General features: G+C 40.4%; 1 protein-coding gene across 8 annotated transcripts in view; it reads right to left on the bottom strand.

Annotated features, from left to right (window-relative positions):
* Positions 1-23,568, bottom strand: part of BTRC (beta-transducin repeat containing E3 ubiquitin protein ligase) — a 120,591-nt gene extending 97,023 nt beyond the window's left edge. For 4 of the 8 annotated variants that reach the window (XM_048310749.1, XM_048310753.1, XM_048310752.1 and 1 more), the window contains exons 1-2: positions 23,434-23,568; positions 5,177-5,245 (exon numbers count right to left, since the gene is read on the bottom strand). In XM_048310749.1, coding sequence (XP_048166706.1) covers positions 5,177-5,245; positions 23,434-23,481 — 117 coding nt within the window. In that variant the 5' untranslated portion in view covers positions 23,482-23,568. Of the gene's footprint in view, positions 1-5,176; positions 5,246-16,127; positions 16,133-23,433 lie in introns of those variants that run through there. The other 4 variants (XM_048310750.1, XM_048310755.1, XM_048310751.1 and 1 more) reach the window with 2 other exon arrangements.
* Positions 23,569-24,042: the final 474 nt, after the last annotated feature.

The raw sequence follows: 24,042 nt of genomic DNA, 5'->3' as shown, positions 1-24,042 counted from the left end.
ATTAATTTATAAAAATAAAGAGGCAACTGTAGTAATTCTTGGAGTGTGACCATGAGAAGGGTCTCACAGAGCTCAACTAGCCCACCAACTGTCAGCTCTTCTAGCTGCACATATTGCACCAGAATTGTGAAGGGCCAGATGCAGTTGCTGTCACAACCAGTTCTTTGCACAATTCCTCACCTTCTATTACGCTCAGACACCTTGGTCACATTTCCACAAGTGCGTAAGGGATGATTCAAAGTGGTTTGTGCTCCTGTTTCACCATAACAAAAGCTATATCATTAAAGACCCTTGGACCATTTTTCATGAACTGCAAATCAAGCAAACCAACATTTCACTTTGGGAAAGCTGAGCATATGTTTCTGGGATAACCAGGGTCTGACTTCTAAACAATTAGGTCTCACAAATCAGTGGGTGAAATATGCTACTAGGATTCAACTATAACACTCTTCCTAGATTCCAAACATAGGTAATACTGGACTTCTTACCCTGGTACAGATCACTGACTTCAGTGCAGCAGTTTTCCCCTTCACCCTCAGGGTGTTACTACATTCTGCCAGCTTTGCTGTGCACACTGAGCTCCAACTGCTGTAAAGGGTTCCTTTTCCTTCAGCCTCCCACTTTGCGTCTAATTGCCCAGTAAATTTTCCTTAACATACGAATTATGCAAACTCTTCTCTAATCTTCTGGTAACTCCCTAGCTAACAGTAACTTTTTACAAGATATTCCAGTTCACTAACTACTTTTAAATATCAACGATAAGACACATGGAAAAGGATTTACATATTCAGTTTATTCAAATTATAACTTACCTGAGTGGAATCTGGGAGGATCAAATCACAGCTTTTAGGTAAATGTTTGTGAAGAAATGTTTTCCCCAGAGTGGTTACTGGAGTTCAACCTCTGTGATTCCAAGTCAACAGAAATTACATGCCTCAGCAAGGGGCCAACTTCCATCTATAAGGTATACAAGATCCTCATTTGCCAAGTGCTTGAGGGAACTTGTATGGATCACATCGGAACTAGACAATACTAATGTTTTCATAATTATAGCTTTTTAATGCATGAAGCTGATAAATTTAAACCAGTGCAGCTGCAGAGCTTTAAGATTCAGGTGCCATACCCTTCCTTAAGGAGCAAAACTTGCAGAGACTTGTGTGTGCTCCTTTAAACAACACCAAAGATGGCAATGCTAAAAACAAACCCTACACAAACTTACTAAGAGCAAGCTCACCAAGGTCTAAAGCACAAAACTATGTGAAGGCTTAAAATGGAGATCTTACAAGAGCAAGTGCACTTGGCTCTTTGGTAAGCAAGAAAACACAGTGGCTACTAAGCTCCATTATGTCTGATGATCTTAGAAGTATTTTCCAAACTTAATGATTCAATAATTCTGTGTCTAAAGCCTGATCAATTCCAAACAGTTTAAAATCTTATTATGTAATTCTTTGACATAGGCATTCCACATGAGTTTGAGCAGAGTAACACAGCATCCTAAGGAATATGTTGAAAGCTCTTCATCTTGGAATATTTCTAGAAGTTCTGTTTTCATGCCACAAACTGCAGAGAAAAAACCTACACTGGTGGAGAGATGAAACGGAAGTTTCATTAGATTTTTCCCTCATCTCTAGCTTTATTTAATTCCATAAAATCTCTCAGAGTTATTGTTATGCACCTACAAAAGTGTTTCAAGGATAACTGATATGTCTGCATAGCACTTTGAGAACATAAAGTACTATATGAGTGCCAAGTATTAATAAATGAACTGCAGAAAGAAATCTTATTTCGACTTTCCACCCAAGGAGTTAGCATCTGAATTTTAAAAAGCATATGGATCCACTGAAAATAGATGCTTTAGAAGTTAAGGAGAAGATGCTATATGGCAAAATTACAAAACCAAAATATTTCCAGAATCATTGCATTTTTGTCTCAGGTAAGTGCAATTCTAGCAGAAGAATCCTGTTTTCACCACAGTCCTGGTTTTTACACTCTCTTTTCCAGCTGACTTGACTGAAGTGCAGACCATTAATATCTGAAGTGCCTTCTTTTGATTATACTGGCCTTTGCTGGTACCAATCTAGTTAAGGTACCACCAAGAATTTCCAGCATAAAACACATTTACAGGTTTATAACTTGGCTTTAAAAATTCTACTACAAAAAGACAGTGGGAGGCAGAAAGGCTCAGATGAATGCGTTATATTACATATCCTATGTGATGCATACTTGCTCACAATGCTATGAAAAAGGGAAGGATTATCTTTAACTCTGAATTACCATGTTTCAGAAGCCACTTAAAATGATACTTTTACTTCCCCGTTTATGTAATCAAAATAATGTTTTGTAAATGTTTCAGCTAATTAGCTTAACTTGCCCAATTTCATAGTCTGGCATAAATTATAGGAAGTGTCCATATAATACAGGAATTAGAATGTCATGTCTATTGACTGTATTTATACACAAACATTCCCTCCCTTTCTCCCTTCAAAAGTCAATTGTGGCTTGTCTCCAAAGGGTCAACATCTAGGTGATGGGATGATACAGACTGCTAGCAAGTCAAAAGCTTAAATGAAGATCAAGGCTGAATAAACCAACTGCAGGTGTTTGCCTTTTTGTAGAAGATAAACAGGAAACAGCTAGAGTAAAGAGAACAGTGCAGGCAACTTCAAATGCCAGTCTTAAAGCAACATATTTCTGGCCATTGGTATTGTATTTCCTCTAGCCCACATAAGAACACAATATAGCTCTCCATTGCAGCACACCAACATTAAATATAAAACCTGCCATTAAAGGGCAGAGGGTAATGGCATCAGTGTGGGCGACCCATGCTCAGGTAGTGTTCAACTATTATCTCCAGTCTAAGCAGGCTGAAAATACGCAAATCCAGACAGCATCTGGTTTTAGACAAAATTGTCAGTTTTATGGATATTTATGGTATGTGTCCAGTCTTGCAGAACTCCATCTTCCTCCACCTCATCTGTAATATAAACTGCTTTTAGTCCACATTAATACAATGTGTTACTGGGATACTTCTCACATTTTGTCTAAGTCTGGCAGTAGATCAATACTCAGCCATGCTGAGGAAAAAAAAAAAACATTAAGGTAGGATCCTTTTAAAAATACAGACAACAGGAGAATAAACCTGATGCACAGCCCCCATTCCATCTGGATGCATATGTAGACTATGCTTTTACATACATCAAAAGTGGCTTTCTTTTCAATACATAGTGTTAAGGAATCCTACAGGTAGTACCTTTGAAAGATATCCTATACCAAATCAATCTCACCTCAAAAAAATTTAACCTCTCTGCTTCTAATGAAAGCTCTTCCCAGCCTTTTTATCAACTGCCTTACCCTTACACTTCCTGTGGTGAAATCACAGCATGAAATTGGAATAGCAAAGCTACTTCCACGACAGTCTCTGCTGATGACAAGCACAGGTTTATAACTTTTCCTTGGGTCAAGGAGTGAGAAGATTGAGATAGACACTAGAACCAATATCAATAAACTAAAAATCAAAAGGAAAAGCACACTTACAAAAAATACCTTTTTTAAAAAGTGCAAGTTCTTCTATTATTTGAGGTTGCCTAGTTTAAAGCCTCCTTGGAAATTTTACTGTGCATTTTAGGCTTTTTACCCCCTTGGTATTTTGCAGAGTCCAAAAACCATATATCCCATCTGCACCAGAGCACTGGTAATATAAGGCTGGTCTGTTTGCCTCAGAAGTAAAAGGAAAACAGAACAGCCACACGATCCTCTTCCTATTGTTCTCCCAACCCACATAAGAAACAGAAACTGATGCCATGCCCCACAGGTCAACAAACTTGAGCTCTGTGAGACAATAATTGCAGAGTTGAGATTCCTCTGAGACACCCTGCCTCCGGCTCAGCAAAGTTTAAATCAAGAAAACATAAGCTTCAGTGTCCCAACTGACCTTTACTAGTGTGGACTTGAGGAGAGAGAGAGAAATGGTCTCTCGGAAAGAAGCTCCAAAGCACACTTCACCTTTGCAGCACATCACTCATTCAAAGAAATGGTTTGCAAATATAATGTTAGACTCAATGCCCATCTTCTAATAGGTGTTCAAGCTCTGCTCAGTTTCACAGAAGTCAATGTAAGTTGACAGCAGTAAGCACCTTGCACAAGCAAGCTACTTACTGCTTGTAAGATACTGACACAAGACTGGAGACAATCAAAACCATGCTGTTAGCACCTTCAATGAAGCTCTTATGTTTTAAGGGGATATGCTGCTGCAGCTTTTCATTCTCACACTCTGCTCAAGTGACTTGGCTCTTTGTTTCTGTTGGGCTCACGGTACCACCTTGAAGATCCCTTCACCACCATGTTTTGTCATTTCACAACTGCAGTTGCCATGACAACAGGATGCAGCTTATCTGTACTGTTTTCATATTTCCAGTTTTTGTTGCCATAACAACACATTCTGGCTTTCTACAAAACCAGCAACTTTAAGCCGTGTATTCTCAAGGACACAGGATTCATCATATATGTATGTTCATCAGAGAAGAGATCTGTACAGGCCATTTGTAAATTAAGCTATTCTTTCTGAAGGGGGATTTTTCACTCACGAAAGTGAAAAGCTGACAGCAATTGCTAGAGGCAGACTGCTGAGACATCTAAAGCCTGGCCTTTAATAATAGCCAGAGTAATATAGCACTAGGCCACTTCCGAGTGGGGACTCCCCACAGTGTCAGACTGTGTCAAACTGCACAATTGTTATGTGATGTGAGTAAGTGTCCATACTTGATTCACCCAGGCAGATCTGAATTAGATGCTAGACACAATTCTCTTGAGTTTTAACCCAGTGGCCTCCCCATTATTACCAGCACCACCACCATGCAGCTTTGTGTTTGAAGGCCCATTTTAATTCTGTAATTCAAGCTGTTGTTGTAGATTTGTTTTCAGACTCTGACCCTCTTCGCTTCCAGGTGACTGCATTTTGAACTTTTATTTACAGGAAGTGCACATTCATCAGACTGGTGAGAAAATGTTATACAAACACAGCATGCATAAACACAAAACAGTGATGGCTATGAGGGGTATCAGCTAACATGGCACTATAACTTCATTACACCCTCATTTATGTACTTCACTAATGAGACAAGCACAGGTGTCCAACACGGTCCCTCACATGAGATGAATAACAATAATACAGTCCAACCTGCTTTAGCCATGCTTGGTATCCAGAAGATATAAGTTGGAATCCATCTTTTGGCATGTGTATTCGGGGCTAGGAGAGAATAGACATAAAGAGAGACCTCCTTTTACACTGGGACCTAGCTAACCTAAGGCTAAATTCTGGAGCATTTTAAACAATGCAGATCTTTTTAAGCCACATATGAAGGTTTAGTCCCCAGATTAGTTCTTGTTTACTGATCTGATATCAGCTGCTTTAAGAACACTTTTTTAATAAAGTCACCATTTTTATGTTTTTCACCATTTTACATTTCAGTTCAGTATATATATATATGTATTTTTTTTAATTTCCACAAAAATGCACTTGGATAAGCACAGCCTCTGTGGTGGGTGCAATAGCAAAGACTAATGGTCACTAATGCTTTTGACACTACGTAAAAAGCAAATGGTGTCAAAACAGCAGTAGTCAAGCTATGAGTGTTTTCACAGTCACCATCCTCAACGTGGTCAGACCAGACACTGGACAACATGAAGAGATTACAGAAAATTCCTGAAGAGGAGCAGCTTTAATAGCAGGACAACAGGAAATTATACTCACACACAGCCATAAATTATGCCTCAAATCGACAGACAAACGTAATCTCCCCCCCACTTACTGTTTTCATGCTTTACTGGGTTGAAGAAAAGACAAGACATCCAATTGCTCTAGAAGCACAAAACACATACAGCATAACTTACAGCTAGGAAAAAGTACGCAACAAAACCCAAAGCACCGCCTGGCATGACATTTATTTGTAGTTCAAAGATACTCCCACATTCAAGTGGATTCAAGTGCTCCCCCTCCCCACAAAAAAAGGAGATGCTTAGAAATTAAAATCACATCTAAGCAACGAGATCAGACAGGACATCTGCAAACATCAAGTCCAGAGATGTTTCTTACTCCTGGAAGCTACTTCACAATCCCGTTCTTAACTCACAGTACTTCCCCTCCAAATCAGAAAGGAAAGGCTGGAAAAAGCTTTCTCATTTTCAGAATGGCTCTACTGAAAGTTAGTTTACTCTCACTTGTTCTTGAGTCGACACAATATTTAGTCTGTACAAACTGCATCCACTTTGGTACTAGTAACACCAAAAACCACAATTTGTTGGAGAGAAAAAATGTATTACGGCTGAATGACGAACCTTCACACCTATGGTGGGTAGTCCAGCCTTGGAATTTGAAAATAAAGTAAGAACTAGAACAGACTAAAATCTTGCCTCTAAAGAGAGGTACACACTCAGGATTTTACAGTATACTTTGAGCACTTGTTATTTTTGCTTCTCTCCAGTTTGAATTTAAATCCTCCTAAATCTTTCAAAGTAGTAGAAAGATTATGCCCTGGTGTCCTAGCCAATGATCTCAGTTGAACATGAATTTAATAACCACCATTGTGCTGATAAATTAAAGTCAAGTATATCTGGTTACTACATTCACCTGCCGTGTTTGGACTTGCAATGCTTAACACATTAACAAACTACGTTTTAGGAGACTTCTCACACAGCTAGAAGCATCACCCTCCAAGACCTAATCCTTCCTTCAGCACTAACGTCATGGGTGGTTAGTCTCTCTACAACTGTAAAATGAGGACAACACTCATTTAACCCACCTCACAAGTTTGCTGAGAGGAGCTCTTGCCATTTCTATGTGCTTTGAAAATGCAAGAAACTATATGAAGTGCTGCATATCTAGCAAGAACACTACAGAAACACACATTGTACTTCTGGCTCAAGTGCTTCAGTTGCTTTTTTTAAAGTAGCACAGCCCAGTATGTATCTACCCAGGAAAAAAAAGAAGTCCTCATAAACAAGCAGAAATAAATTTTGAAATCACAGTGTCAGAAGCAGAGAGACCTGAATACCAGTCTCAGATGTGCCCAAGTTCACAAAACAAATTGCAAAAAATTACTTCATTTCTTTCTGTTTCTGTCACTTAACCTACAAATTAAAGGATAACACTCAAACTCTTTGGACCAGCAGGCTGCTTAACATTTGCCAGCCCATCAGTCCAGGGCAGTCTGAATAACTGATTTGAGACACAGACTTAAACCATTTCATATGAAGACTCTGGTCCTGCAAATATATAAGTGTATTAACTGATCTGTTGCCATCAACAGGGTTACTCTTAAGCAGAAGTGTTTCCAGTACTAAAGATAACACTGTATTTCTATTTAGACAACTCTTACCGGCACAATTTTTTGTGACTTGAAAGTAAAGTTGCTTGAGTATTGTAATAAAAGCAATCAGGACTTTCGGCAGATTAGCAGCTACTGTAAACTCAAATTATTTTTCAATGCTGACAGGTGAAACATAAAAAAATAGGAGAAACTAAGACCCATCACTCATCCCTCAATACTGTATTTGCAAAATCCTCTCAATGAGGTATGTCTTCTCTACATTTGCTAAACCTACTCTCATCTAAGAAGATATGAAACTAAATAGAAGGGAAGTAAAGTTTACCAGTATGAGGTATGGGTGTAATTACCCACATACTGCTGCTTATGCCATTAAAGTGGGATATTTGCACAGGTGAGCCCCTATTCACGTCAAAATAAGCACAATAGAAAAGCATCATTTAATTAAAATTTCTCAGATTGATGATTGGCTAAACTTTTACAACCAGTCTCCTAAATTCTGAATTTCTCTGGTTCTCCAAGGCACACTGTAAATGACCCCTAGGAATGCATTCTTCAGCAGAGAGAGGCAATTAAAGTAGTACATCCAGTTAAAATATTCTGAATTGCAGTGTCCCAATGACAGCAGACAGGACTATAAGAGGACTGTCAATTAAAGAAAAAAAAAATTCTCTCTTCCCCCCAGCCTTAAAAAGATGTGGGACCCAGTAAAGCATCTTGTTTGAAAGCTGTATTAATTTATCAATCAACATTAAAATCTTCCATGATTATGATCCATTCAAAGCAATTCCACCAGCAATACAATTCATTGCCCAGCAAGACCTACTCATTTTTGTATTTTCATGAGCACGCATCGTTTATGCTCATGGTTCAATACCATTCATAAGCACAGTATTTTCTCTTAGCATCTGCTCCAGTATTTTCCATGACTAGAAGTCAGGCTGCTAGGGGAATTTTGCTCTCTTTTTCAATAGCATCAACAGTGATTGCATTCCTCAAAAAGTAACGCTGAAAGCTCTCTAACTGCTAATTTCCATCAAGCTATTTTGTGAATATTTCACATTTTGATCTAGGTGAGTGACTACTTTATAATATAACCTATTCTACTTCCTTTCCCAAGACATTCATGTTAATTATTGAGGCCTTGCTTTAAAAATGAGCCTTCCATCACCACAGATGTCTTATTCCACAACCATCAGCAACTTACTCACAGTCCTGAAACGCAGTTTTACTCTGTATGAAATCTTTACTCTCCCTCTAGTCTTTCTGATGTCCACAGAACTTGTTATTGATACATTAGCCATATATTAAAATTATTATATATATTGCATCTGTCTATAACCTGGGAAGCCAAAATAGCTTACTTTGCTCATCTCTTTGTCTGCAACCTCTGATTTTTTTTCCTTTAGTAATCTACTCTTCCATTTTTAATCCATTTGCTTTCTGCACTCCCTAGCAAGGCCCAGAACAACAGAATGATTCTTGAGAACAAGTCAGTAATTTAAAATTCAGTGGTACCCTCTCCACTTCTCTACAAAGGCTGATTTTCAGAGGACATTTAATTACAGGCCTGAGTTCCTATTTTCTAAGCCTAAACACAACCCCTGAAGGCTTACAAGATTTGAGTCACAGCTGGAGCTGTGGTTACTATACAGTTTAAATATCAGCCTCTTTACTGTGCAATTTGTTTCGAAAATCAAATCAGATGCTGTGTCATAAACAAGTGCTAATTAAGTACTGAGTGGAAATTGGGCTTTTCTGTGCAAGAAGGGTTCTTAAATATCTGCATCGTCACTTCCATAAGAAAGGATAAATATGTCAAGAATGATAATTATAAAAGGAAACCTATTATGGTACTTCCAAGGCAGTACTGCTGCTTCTGCATTTCATCTGCTTCCATGTAAGAAGAAAGGAGGGGGGAAAAAAAGTTAAGACCTGTATGAAATATGTATGTACTAAGGATCTTATTAATCTGATCATATCACCCATAATGCTTGCTGTTCCCTCAGAGAAGACATTCACTCTGGGTTTCAATCACATAGGATTTAAACAAGATAACTAAACCCATCTCTCTCCGTCACTGCAAAGCAATAATGAAGCTACTTATATTACCATTTCTTTTAAGTCATGATCCACACACCGTATTTATTTGACAATAGCATTGAATTCATTAGACATAACACCTTGTTTGATAAATATCAAGTGAAGAACAGGAATAATGCATTTTAATACTCTGAAGGTTGCCTCTGAGTAACAATATTCACGACTCCATTAACTAACAGGCTCTCGGCTACAAAAGCAGAATTAGATCTGTCAGTCACTGACATGGAAGGGCATGGCCAGTTGCACTGAAGATTGTCCGGTTGAGATGACTTCCACAGCAAAGGAAAGTATCCCCTGTGGCCTAGAACTTGTAATGAGTTTGCATCCATTACAGCAATAAACTGAATTCCTATTACAGAATATACAACTTCATGGCCCAAACAGATCCCTGACTCTATTGCCCAAAGCAATACTCAAAATAAGGCACAGTTAGATCTGTGGATTCCAGTTCAACAAAACCAAACACACGATTTGCTATTTTGCACTGCTATTTGGAGAAAAACCCATGAGCTCTCTGATCCTAAACCCATAAGTTGCCAATATTTAAGTGTGCCCTTTGTGAGATTTTGTGGAAAGAATGAACAAACACTAAGTCAGCTGACTGTCAGGTCTCACAGTTTGATACAAACTCCTTCAGAAGGACACAGTGCTCTCAAACAGTAGGTTCTGACTGCCTGCGACCTTAATGAGTTCACCGCACGTGGTGAACATGGCTACTCCAGTTCTTTAATGAATCTGCCTCAGTTCGTCGACTGAGATCTGCTCAAAACCAACTCCCACTGGAGAGTGTCTATTTATACTCCTTGACAGATAAATAGATGCAAGGTTTTTTTATATCCTGCAAGAGCAGCAGCAACCAGGTAAACTACTTTTGTAACATGAAACACCTGGATACCTTCTTTAGGGCTCACAAGAATACTAAGCTACAGTATTGAAAACCAAATGGAGATCCATGACAGCACTCCATTAATGTCTGAACAAAGTAACAGCAAGATCCACAAACATGCTTGCTGTAGTGGTGTGGAGATCCTCTTTGTGCCCATGCTTGATTTAACAACCATTTGATATTTTAAGTATGAAATTCAAGTGCTATATCCAGCCTCCTTTAAGACTGCAAGATCTGTGGTGAAGACCATTTCTCATGCTACTTTCTGAATTTGTGCCAGGTAAGTATCCAATAAGAACAGTGACATTCACAGTGCAAGCATTATGTATAAAACAGCAGCTGGGAGCTTGTTCAGAGATCAACAAAATGAAGCTCCTGCCTTCCACGTATCTTGTCTCTTTTTTGTAAGTCCATAGAAAAGTCAGAAAGTTCACTTGGATTCTAATTTTTCACTGAAATTCAGAGTATCTGGAATAGAAAGTCCTGTACTTAAAAAAAATATATATACAGCCAAGGTAAACCAAATTGTAGTTTTCCAAACTTAATCTCCATAATGAGCATAAGAACATACAGTGTTAACTTTCACCTTCCTGATCTCCTGCTGAATTTTAGGTAGCAGACAAAAAAGCATGCAGCAGAGATGGGTTACAGGCCTGTGCCAACTATCCTGGAAGGAAATCTGCAGTTCACACATCAAGCAGACAAATTTGTAAAAGGAATACCATTTATTTTCTAAAGAGAAGGAAACACTTTCAAGAGCAGACTCCAGCACTCAACCACATTTTCTGCTTAGCTACAGAGCTCTTGTCTTCTGAGCAGGCTCCAGCACTAGCCAAACATTTTCCTGTTCAATAAAGTAAACAAAACACTCCCTTTTTGCAGGAACGGCCATTCTGTCCCAAAACATTTCCCTTACAAAGCACTCTGCTACAATTACAATGCAGGACCTTTTCACCCATCAGAAGTAACATGGAATCCGTAACTAATTGCCTCAAGAACTTACCAAAATATATTAAATTTCTTTTCCTTATATAAATACTCTGTACCAAGTTCAGCTCCATGACAGTTCTCAACTCCTGGCATAGGATGTAAATGTTACTTTGCTTGGCTTAACTAGAGCAAACTCCTCCTTCAACCAAGAAACACCAAAGCATCACCTGCTGTCTTGGAGGACCACAATGCCCGAATGAAGCAGGGGCAACAGCATCAGCTGAAGACACCTAATGGGCAGCCCCTGGTAGCAACCTCATGCAGGACAACCATCTGTAATTCTAACCAGAATGAATCTAAAATGTTGCAGAAATGGCTGGCCAAAAAAGAAAAAACCAAAACACAGACAAACAGTATGTCCCCCCTCCCAAGAAAGGAAATCTCCTGAGACTGAGTACTGGTAACTCTTGCCAAAATGAAACAGTCATCATGGGACGCTAAGAAAATCTGCTCCCAATTTAGAACAAATGAGAATTAGCGCTAGACTAACCCAATCTTCTTCTTTAAGAAGATCACTGAAGTCCAGACAAATTAGAAGTAGTTAAGCATTCGATAGAGAACATGTAGGAAGTTACTAGTTAAAATGAAGAGGATTAGCATTAATACCAGAGTTAAAAGGAGGCTAAGAAACTAAAAACTGTAGAGCATCACAGGCAATTTTGAATAAGGAACCACCAAGCTGTACAGAGAATGATCCTTTTTGAAATCTATTATTACTCTTGAAATTGAAGTTAAATATTCTCACTGATGGCTAAAAAACCCCAAGAATTTCTGATGTGCTAATGAAATTAAAGAGGCATCATAAATATATAGGACAAAGCATCTTGAAGATTTGGTAACAGAACTGACATATGATGCATATAAATCAAAAAGTTACATTATTTCCATTATAAATTAGGAACTTGGTATCTGAGAAGAGGGAAAGAGGCCCTGGGATATGTTACTCATTAGATAATGATGGCTCACCCATAAGATGTGGCCATGGAAATGGCAAATACTACTACCAAGAAATTGTATAAAGTAAAAAATTCCAGAAGAGAGGAATTAGGATTACTGCTTTAGTAGAAGGAATCAATGAAGTATTTCCTGGAATGTTCTATATAGCTCTGGTCATTCATATTTTAGGGAGACTAATCTAATTTTGAAGCTGTTTAAAAAGGTCTACTAAGATGATCAAAAGTTCTAGGAAATGTCTTACAACACAAGGAAAAATAAATTTAAAAAATCTGATTTAGCCTGACCAAATCCAGCTCAGAGCAGACTATGATCACTCTTCACAAATATCTGCAGATGAACACAGGGGAACATGGAGAGCTATTTAAGCTCAAGGACATTGGCATATGAACAGATGAGAATGACTTAGCCATGAATGGAGTTAAGCAGTAAAATAAGAACTAGGATTCTGACTTTCATAGTAGTCAAATTTGGAATAGCTCTGTAATGGCACAGCAAAGAGAATTCCACTTAGCTACTGCTTTCAGTAGCTTGTAAAAGCTTTAGAGAGTACATTGGCTGCCAATATCAGACTTGAACCCATGCTCCACAAGACCTATTCAGATCCAACACAGAGATGTGTCTTCTCACTGACGGGGCCTTTATCATCTCTGCCTAAATTCTTATTTTAAGGTCAGTGAGATTATAGATATACAGGAATATTTTCTTGTCAGTAAAAAACTTGCAGGGTATTTATGCTTGCTTATAACAACAGCTGTAACAAAGTACTAGAGCAATACACTTCACCGGAGTCACCCTAGTCAAGAGAAGGAAAAACAGAAAGGAAAAAGTTACCAAAAGAAAAGGGAATGTAGATGTTTGTCTTTTTGAATATATTAGCAACAGGAAACACCTTCTGTCATATTTGAAGAGGCTGTTAACATTATTTGGATTTCTTTCTGTTGAGATGCCTCCAAGACTCATCTTCTAAAACAAGATTGATCCACCGTTTCTTGAGACTACACCCCCTTCTCATTGTTCTAATTTGCAGGAGATGAATGATAGCTGGCTGCATTTCTCAATCATGCTGAGAGTTTTGGCATATAAGAAGGAAGGGCATTGAGCAGACCCAATGAACAACCCCCCTGGAGAATTGCCAACATCTTCCTAATAGACAGAATTCAAGGCCAACTACCCATAAACTAAAAGCAACTCCCACATAAACACTGCTCCATTCTGCATTGCTCTCACAATAAATTACAAATGATGTATGTAGAAAGGGAGACTGACTACATTGTACGACGGACTTTCATGATAGACCATTTTTCTCTGAAACAACTAGAGACTGTTCTGGTTGCTGTATGGGCAAGCATGGAAACGTTCAGACTCTTTTCTAGTCAGCATACAGTCCAGTCCTAATTAGTATCATGGCTTAGTATAGGTTGGGTTTTTAGGAAAGAGGGCTTCAGCCACGGAAGTGATTCTCTTGCAAAGAGGTGCGTACAGCTTCCTCTATAACCCGACAGAACCAATCAGCTGGCTAGTTTGAATATTGGCAACTTTTTAAAGCCACTTAAGAAGCTTGACACGCCTCTGTGATCCACATTTAAGAAGGAACAGAGCCCGGGAAAGCTCTCTTGCTTCCAGCTTTCAGACAGGTAACTGGGGGGGGCTGCAGGCGGCCCAGTGGGGCTGGGCCAGGCCCTCCCGCGGCCCTGCTCCATGCGGGCCGGCCCCCACACAGCCCTGCTCTGTGCAGGCAGCTCCCTGCTCCATGCGGGCCGGCCCCCTGCCACAGCCCAGCTCTGTGCAGGCAGCCCCCTGCTCCATTCGGACCGGTTCCCACACAGCCCTGCTCTGTGCAAGCAGCCCCCTGCTCCATGCGGGCCGGCCCCCTGCCACAGCCCAGCTCTGTGCAGGCAGCCCCCTGCTCCATTCGGACCGGCCCCCTGCCACAGCCCTGCTCTGTGCAGGCAGCTCCCTGCTCCATGCGGGCCGGCCCTCACCCAGCTCGGCCGAAATTCATCTGAGGCCACTGCCTGGCAAAGATCATGTGACCAACAGCGAGAGGCAAATTCCAGCTGCGGGGCCTCCAGCTGTGAGATGAACCCTTTTAGTGCTGTAAGATTCTCCAGAACAGATGAAACCTGCAGACATCAATCCTCTCCCAGGTCAGAGGAAACGGAAAGGTGAAGGCAAGTGAAGAAAACACCATAAAGACACCAAAGTCAGTGAAGAAGGAAGAGCTGAAACCCTGAGGGAGAAGGAGGAGATGCTTCAAGCTTAGAAGCTGAAATTCTTTTGTAAAGCTATGGTGGTGATGGGCTATGATATATCAGAGTATCTGTTGTAATTTCATGAAGCATGGGGGGGTAGAGCGTTCAAATTACAATTGTGAGCAAAAGTACCTGTGCTGAAATGAGCAAATGTTGAAGTAGCTGTAATTTGATGAGAAGCTTGAACAGAGAGAAATGAAAGTGATGAGGACCCTTGCTCCCAGGGAAGGAGAAGACCTCTGTTGCTAGAGATGAAGATGCTCCCAGAGATAGGTGAAAAGAACCTTTGCTTCTGAACAGCTCAAGTAGCCCAAGATTGAACCCTTGAAGACAGTTGTGGGGAAAGCTGTAAGTCGAGGGAAGGGACTTTCACATGCGAGCAGAGAACGAACCTGGGCGGCTGTCTCGCTGCGACGCTGAAGCCATGAGAGAACTGTTTCTTGTGGAGATGTCTCCATAGCATGAGCAAGAGAGACACCCCTCCCTAAGTGAACTGAAAAAGATTTTTATAGAGGTGGTAAACTGACTGAAAATCTCAAGGGTTGTCTTTTTATGTTGTCAGTGGGAGAAGAGAGAAACGTGGGGGGAGGAAAGTGTTCTGAAGGTTTAGTCTGACTTTTTTTTTTTTCTTTCTTTTAGGTCTGTTAATAAACTTCTTTATATTCTTTTAAGTTTTGTGCCTGCTTTGCTTTTGTCCTGATTCTTATCTCACAGAAGGAAAATAAGTAAGTAATAGATATTTTGAACCAAACCACTACACCAAGCAAAGACTGCCATCACCTTTCTACACAGTGTTCTTTCCCACTATATTTGGGGAAGAAGAACCCCCTCAAATCTGTAAGAATAACTATGTCCTAAGATGGAAATATCATGAGAGAGTATTCCTACAAACAGAAAAATCCCATGTAGGCACAAAGCCAGCTGACAAAACTCACACCAGAGTTCTGCACTGGCTGGTGTTATCCTAATTCCCTCTCCAGCATCTTCTTCAGATCTGGTTTGCTCCAGCTGCTTCTGAAGAAGGTAAGTCCATCTAGACTACAGTTAGAAGAACACACTTATTATTGTTCTGACAACATACAATTGCACTTAAGAACTTCTTCATTCCTTTGTAGTATGCCCCTGCAACCTTTCCCATCTCACCATGGGATGAAGAAAATTAAACCAGCATTAGGCCTTTTTGCTGCTTCTAGTCCAAACTGGTTACTCCAGTGGATTCTGCCAAGAGGCTGCATGGCTCCTGCCCACAGACTGTAAACACTTCTGTCCTTCCCTCAAGAAGACTAGAAAGACCCCTTGCTGAGCTTTCTCATTCTTCCTCATTCTCTCCTTTCTGTTGCTCTCGTCAAAATGACTGCACAAGACCCTGTTCTAGCAGTGGGGGAGGGAAAATTAAATCAGATGTTTCTCAATCTTTCGTACAGAGGAGGACTAGAAGCAGCTAGAGTGCAAAATTATGATCAATCTTTTGTTTCCAAGCAAAATCATTGTGGAAAAGTAAAATAATTTAAAACTGTAAGTCATCGTGTCTGCTTCTGAACCCTTTGCCATCCTAGCTAACAAATCTGGCTGTGCACACAGCGGCAAATAGGCTGAGCACCCATTGGTTAATGGGACCATGGAACTTGCACATCAAAGAGAAAAAAAAATGAATTTTAATGCAGTTTTTAGAAATACTTGACATTGTTTCAGCATTGCCATTTAGTGAATGGGACCGATTTCTCTCTCAGTAGGGGATGATATTTTAATGATGTAACAATGTACTTCCCAGAAGAAAGACAAGCCTCATGAGGCAGATTAAAACTAAGAATATTCAGATCCCATTAAAATCAGACAGTTTCAAGCCATTTCTAAAATTAATTTTGTTTAATGATAAAATGGGTTATCTTAACAGGTGGCTAGCCAATTGTAAAATTAACCAAAACATGGTCAGAAGCACAAGGGTAGCTATTAGAAGAACTGGTTTCTTTGTATTCTGCCTTCTATTATCAGTGTACCATAGGACCCTACACAAATTCCTCCAGTCCATGACCCCCGGCAAATTTCTGTGCTTCAGCTTTCTCTTTCTGCAAGCAGGGGTAGCATTTGTCCAACACCAGAGTTCCCCAGGGCCTCAAAAAAGTGGCATTAGAAAGCTCTGTTGTTTAATAAGCAGGAAATACTTAATGCAATTCCCAGGATGTTTATTTTCAACCATTTCTGTGGTATCAAGAAGTTTTTTCACAACACTAATCAGTATCCTGTTAAGGAAACAGCTTCATGTTTGATTGCTTATTAATTGTATTTTGAGCACTTACTCTTTAGCTGCAGCCACTGGACTCTGCTATGCTACAATTAATTTTCAGCTTCCACAGCTGAATACACAGTGGATTCAGCCCTTCTGTGCAAAATCACTTAAAATGTATAAAGAATATGCCTTGTTGAGCATCTCCTGAATTGTGTAAGGAGGAAATGAGGAAGACTGAAGAAAATACTCAGTATTGGAAACACCAGTTAAGGTTGCTCCTGAGGACAGTTAAATATTACACAAATCTCACCAGCATGCATGGAGTTTGAGATGACACAATATAAGCACAAAGAAGTGAGAAAACAGCTTATTCCATCTGCACTGATGAATTTAGCACGAAAATTTTTATACCAAACATCAAGTTGCTCAGTTTGCTGGTTTTAAATGTGACATGATCATTTATACCCTAAATACTGTTTCAGTAATCACTGAGAAAATGAATATGACAAGAATATATGACAATCAATATAGATGAAAAAAAGTTAGTGGAATCCCTACACACAATAGTTAGTGAGAATTCCTAATTTCCAGGTATAAATTACTTACCTTGTAACAGAAAATAAGTACCTTTCATTAACATGTTTTATCATACAAACAAACTACCAACACAGTAAAATCCATAGAAAACAAAATAATGAACACATTCACTTGACAAACATATCCATTCAACATTTGTATGTCAGGAAATACTTTCTGATTCCCACTTAAAATGTTTTTAGAGTATGAATTTTAAATGAGACCAGACCAGGAAGTTTCCTTTACCATTTAACTTTCTGGCTCAAGTTATTCTTTCTGCTACCTCAGTAGCTGCTAGAACTGAAAATAAAGAAGAAAACAATATAACTTTATATTTTCATCTCATTTGTGGCCCAGACATCAGAGTTTGGAGTTTTTCCAGTCGCCAACCACAGATGACCATTTGATTTTTTTCTTCATCAGACACCTCTTAAAGAAGTGATCTCTGAACACTGTGCATTCCTACCTTACCTCTAGAGATGATACACAGCTATGGAATAATTTTATTTTCTTCCTCTAAAATCCTCATTACCTTTTTGTATATCACAAACCATTACAGAATACTGAGAATGTTGAGGCCACCACACATCTTTTATCTTCCAAAGATTATGTAGGAAGCCCTTTGCCTAACCAAACTTTGTGGTTAGAACAGTCTGCTTTATCTTACTAATGAGAATGATAATTTAGTACCAAATACTCATGAGGAATTATAGCTCTGCTGACTGGCAAATAATTTGCCAAGGCAGATTAGTTTAGCTGCATAAAATAAATATCCACCTGCACATCCTAGCACTAATCAGGGCGTGAAATTAAACTTTTTATTCAGTGGGAAATAACTGCTGCAAGGCGGCGATTTAGTCTGAGAAGCAAATATTAAGGTCAGCCTATTCTCTCTGATGTTTATAGTACATATTACAGCACAGAGAGCATGGTGCAACAAATTTGGCTTTTTAAGTCTATGAAACAAAATACTTCAGTGATGTGATAGCAAATTTGCCATTTGCTTTTCTAATTGCATACATTTAATGGAGCAAAGTGGCTGAAATGAAACATTACCAGAGACGCAAGGGTGAAGTTACTGAAGTACCAAAGGCCTGCTCCAAGTGCAGAAAAATCTGCAGCATGAAGTTCGGTGTAGAAGAAAATTAATCAGCATTTTCTATACAATATACTAGTCCCAACAAATACCCAAAATAACAGGATGCTATTTCAGTACCACTGGAAAAACTGGTAAGCGTATGTTTAATATTCAAGCAGGATTTGCAACCCCACATTTAGGAGGCAACACTGCTATCCCAGCTCACAAAATTATTCTCACTGCTTTCATGACATCCTTGCTTTGGATACCCAGGATTCTCTGCTACAATGTCCAGGACACAAATACGTTACTTGGAAGACTGCAAGGTTCTCAAATATTTTTTTTAAAATAGCTAACAAATAACAGGTCTTAAAAATCCTGGTCCTACTGACACCATAAATGACATAGGTTCAGTGCAAGCAGAGCCTCTTTTAAAGAATAAGCCTTTGTCCATCTGTTCCATATATATACGCACACAGCAGGAAGGAAAATTCCAACTTTATTACCCTTCAGCCTTCAATTACACTGACTATTCTTTACTATATTACCTGCCAGTTATGTGGGAGCTCCTACAAACATGCAAATATAACAATTAATGAACTTCAGAGTTTTCCCCTCATTAAAAAATAAAACAACCCACAATCAAAAAAAATCCTCAACCACAAAAAATCCCCCCCAAAAAATAACCAAAAAACCCCCAAAAAACAAACAAAACAAAAAACCAAACAACAACCCGCAGATGCATCTTAAAACACAACTAGAAGGCTCTGGGTCTTCTGCGAAACTGGAAGGCCCATCAGCAGCCCCTAGAATCCTATCATCCAAAACCAAAAGGAAAATGGTATTTTGGGGGGTGAAACAGAAAAAAACCCATGAGGAACCCTCAGACAGACTTCTTCCGATTCATGAGCCAGGAAATTAAATTAATTATTGCAAATGAATTAATTCATAAAAACTGAGAAAGTGAAACTTAATGTTAAGTATCAAGCTTTTGCCTCTCAAATGGTCCTAGATGGGAGCTCAAACTGGTCAGGTACTGTTCCAAGCACTGCTAATTAAACACAACTGAAGTTGTCACTAGTCCATTCAAGAAAACAGATGTTGCTTCATAGAGCTTTGATATTTTTCTTAAATACCTTTCAAAATGAGGAACAAAAAATATGAACTCTTATAAAAAGGGCTTTATTGTATTTTTATAGCATATTACATACCTTGTAACAATCATTCTGTTAAGTGTGAATGTCAGTTTTATTTTCTGTCCCTTTTTTCCTGGCTATTTACAAGCTTTGTAAGAATCATTCCTTAATTAAGTCTAAACATAGTTTTATATAAATGGATTCCTGGAATTAAAAACGTTCAGACTTAAGAAATGATTGTCACAGAGACTGTAACAGGCCGTAAAAAAGAATGCCACTTTAAACAAAGATTTCTCATTTTAATTAAAAAGATAATCATCAGAACATTCGTATACTTAACAGAACCATTTGAAGCTACTTTGAAAAAATATCTACTATTCTATACAGGCTTATGTAGTTTACTTTATATGACATTTAATCAAAGTCTCAGTTGAGCCTATCACACTCATACTTTAAATACTGTATCTACAGTTTCAAACACTTATTCGAACATGAAAGTTACTTATTGAGCACCTCGACTTCTTGTTCTTTTGTAAATGACTATGACTATGGAAATCCCATATTCCTGAACGCATAAAAGCAGAGCTCTGTAAGGCAAGGGGTTTGGGGTGGGACTTTTGTGTGCATTTTTTTAGGTTAATAGGCACGTTCACCTCTCTCTTTAGCTTAAAATAGGCACGTTCACCTCTCTCTTTAGCTTGTGCATCAGTCTCTTACACACTGTACTTTATAAAGAGCGCAGTTTCATCAGTAATACTGTACAAAAAAAAAAAGAGGCTGAAGTGAACTAAGACAGGTTCTGCTCTGGTAAAATCCTCGCTGTAGGTGCAGGACACTTGACTACATAATTTAAAACATTGTATTTTAAATCTATGAACTGTCTTCCATTCAAAAAAACACCAAAACCAAAACCACCAAAACTTTTGAAAGACGACATGCGGAACACACGATACAATACACTCGTTCACCAGAAAAAACAATCTTCCCTGGTGAGCAGTTGCATTGTATTGTGTAGTGTTAATACACAGCAATTTAATATCAGGAATAAATTAGGTCTTATTAAGACATAGAGGTAAACAGAGCAAGCAAATAAAATTGAATAAATTACTTAAACCTTAAAGTATTAGATTATAGATATTGTACCTGACCACAGATAACCAGGAAACTGGTAGCAGATATCAGTTAAATGCAATACTGCTTCATTGGCAAGTAATCCAGGCAACACCAGCCAGTGAGAAGGCAGGTGCCTTCTACTCCCATCAAAAAGTTGCACAGACATGAACATACAGAAGAACAACAGAGTACTCTTTGTCTTTTAAAGCATCAAATACAGATGCTTTAAAGCAAAATAATTTCATTTGTAATATTAGCACTGGATGAAGCTCCCCCACGACATTTTTCTGTTAGGAGTTGGACATTAAAATGAAAATCAATTCACCAGGTCCATCTTGCCTGATACCTTGTGATTCAAGAGCTGCTCAAAGTCCATGTCAAAAGTTAAGTACTGACATTTTTAAGTGGAAAGAAGTATTATTTTCTAGAGAAGCACCAACATACTACCACCTAGAGGGTGGCTTTTCAATATGAAATGAAACCTACCCCAAACACTTTTCAAAACCAAAACTGTCTCTCCTGCCTTTGATAATAGGCCTCATACCTCCAAAATGTATTTGAATATTTACCTACAATGCTCCTTGGGAAGCTCTCAGGGAAAATCAATAATTAGTAGCAAAGCTCACCTCAAGCCAAGCTGTGAGCCACCTGATAAGGGAGACGCAAATGAAACATAGCACACACTGAGATGGACAAGGTAATCACTGTGAATGATTCAGCATCAGCTGAGAGGATGCACGAGCTGGTCTGCTACCTCTGCATGGACAACTGTACCAGTGCCATTACTGCAGTGCCTGAGCACTGAGTGCTACAAGGCAGAGAAAGGACATTTCCTAGAAGGGCCAAGATGATACTTGCAACTGATATCTTATGTATCCTGAAGTATCCGTCTGTGCCACCCTTCCGGCAACACCAGAAGACCCCACCAAGTCTGACAAACACTTTTACTTCATCAGCAGAATGAAAGTAAGAGCCACCTTCTGGACCGATGTGTGCTAAAGAAAAAGCCTGAGATGTGCTTAACAAAAGCTTTGCTTACTCTACTCTCAACCTGTAAGCAAAAATACCCTAACAAGTTCAGAGTGGACAGAGGGAAGCCACATCTTTCACTGCATGTTTTACAAGCATTTTGCATACAAGAGACATTTTAATAAAACATGAAAGAACGTGGGTTAGCTTTTAGCTCTCAGTGCAGCCTGGTCTTGATAATTCTTCCCTTTATCTGGTGCTCTCAACAGATGCATCTCCCAGAAGTGCATCTTCTTCTCATGCTCATGCCTCTCCCCAGTGCCAGGGAGCTCTATTGTTTGAGTGGGACACTACCAGCTGCAGGATGGACAGGGATTCCTTCCCTCAGCCTCCAGGCCCAATCTTACAGATGATCTCAAACAGCCTGGACTAAGCCCCTGAATGAGAATCTTAGCACAGGGGGGTGAAAAAAGTAATGTATGAGAAGTCAACGTAGCATGTTCACAATGCTGTCTGGCAGCAGACAAGAATGTTTCAGCAGAAACTTTTCGGGATGTGAAACTCACTATCTAGAGGCAGGTTGTAATTACCAAGCTTGGCCAAACACAAGTGCAGCAGGATCTGGGACACTCCTTTGGACAATCCCACACCAAAGAGGGCCATTCATTATTGCTAATTGCTACCTTGTCTATTTAGGTGTCCATAGCATTTTTCCACTTCACTGAGCTGAGACTCTATAAATCTGACAAACTTGGAGATTACTAGCAAATGGGTCAAAAAGTCTCAAGAGAGAAACAAGTTCTTCCAGATTAGAAAACAAAAGCCAAACGAATGTTTCAAAGCTCGATTAAATATTAAAATTTGCAACCAGTGTTTCCTCAGTTTCATTTTGGGCATATGTTCTGAAGATTTAATAGAATTCCTTCTTCCTGATGAGCTCAAATTTAATTCTGTGCCACTAGAAGCACTAATCCAAAACAAACTTTTAGCAAGTGTTGCCAGTCATTTAAATTATATCCTTAGGGTAAGAACAGTTTGGGGCACCTGAAATTTACATTCAATTTAGTTGGCAACACTTTGTTTTCATTTCTAAATCTTACATTTCTGGCCAAAACGCTTAGAAATAGCAACAAATGAAGAAAAAGAGAATGAAGCTACATTCAAGTACATACATTTAAATGCACAGTGACTCAGATCTATGGAAATTAGCCACATTTGAAGAGCATCTTGGATGCATGTACTGTTTTCCATACCAAAGGTGAAGTCACAAACCTAAACAATGTACGTGCTCCCCGCAGTCACTATCACTGATATACTGCTGCAGCAGCAGGTGAAACACTCAAGTGCCAGTATTTAGAGATCTCGCAGTAGAATGGGAGGAGAAACAAAATTACAGAGGGATGGTGAGCAGTACAGAAGGATAGTCTAAGGTGCACAAATAAAGAGAAAAAGCCCGAGAATTACATGCGCAAAGCCTGACGGTGTCTGTGGGCCCTTCTGCCAGGTCCTGCCTCACTCCAGTTTAACTTCTCCCGCTCCCAGGTGGCACCTGCAGCCCCCTCCCTCTCTTCCCAATGCTCCCTTTTCCCGGATCTGGGGACCCCGCTCGCTGCCCTCCCCGCAGGCAGGACGCCCCCTCCCTGGGCCCCGCTCACCACCTTCCCCCGCCCGCCAGCCCGGCGCCCCCCGGCCCGGCCCAGCCCCGAGGCCCGGGTCCCCTTCCCCACTGCCCCCCGCTCCATCTCACCCCCCCACCGCAGCCCCTCCACACACAGAGGTGCCCACCCTCCCCCGCCGCCTCCGCCAACCCCCGCGGCCCCTCACCATGAACTTGAGCGCCTTCTCCTGCAGGACGGCCTCGGCCGGGTCCATCGTCCTGCGGGGCCGGGCCGGGGCCGCCCCCCCGCTCAGTGAAGGCCGCAGCGAGCGCAGACGGGAACCTGCGCTGCCCCGCGCCCCCCCCACCTCGCCCCGCTGCCCTCACGGCGCATGCGCGGCTCCGGAGGCCCACGGGAAATGGAGTCCCCGACCGCATCCCTGGCAAGGGCCCTACTAGCCAATTAAAACTACAAGTCCCGGCAGGTGTCGGAGCCGGGGGTACGCTGGGAGCCGGCTGGCACATGCGTTGTGTCTGTGCAGGGGGCTGACGGGAGTTGTAGTAGTGTGGGGCCGTGACGGTGCGAGGTGAGGGCAGGGGTGGGATGGACACGGCCTCTGTGGGCAGGCGAGGGAGGGAGATGAGGAGGCGCATCCCGCAGGTGCCTTGTGGGCGGCGTCCAGCTCCAGACCTTCACTGGGGTGGAAGGTACGGCTGGCTCCTGAGTCACGGCCCCGCGCTCTCAAATGCCCCCCCAGGAGGGCTCGGCTGCTCCCACGCTTTGCTGCGGTTGCGCTCCGTGCTCCCGCACTGTGGTGTTCGAGCCGACAGTTGCT

The sequence above is a fragment of the Corvus hawaiiensis genome, chromosome 8 (genome assembly GCF_020740725.1).
Source record: "Corvus hawaiiensis isolate bCorHaw1 chromosome 8, bCorHaw1.pri.cur, whole genome shotgun sequence".
Lineage (NCBI taxonomy): Eukaryota > Metazoa > Chordata > Aves > Passeriformes > Corvidae > Corvus > Corvus hawaiiensis.
This window is presented reverse-complemented; position numbering and strand designations above follow the sequence as displayed.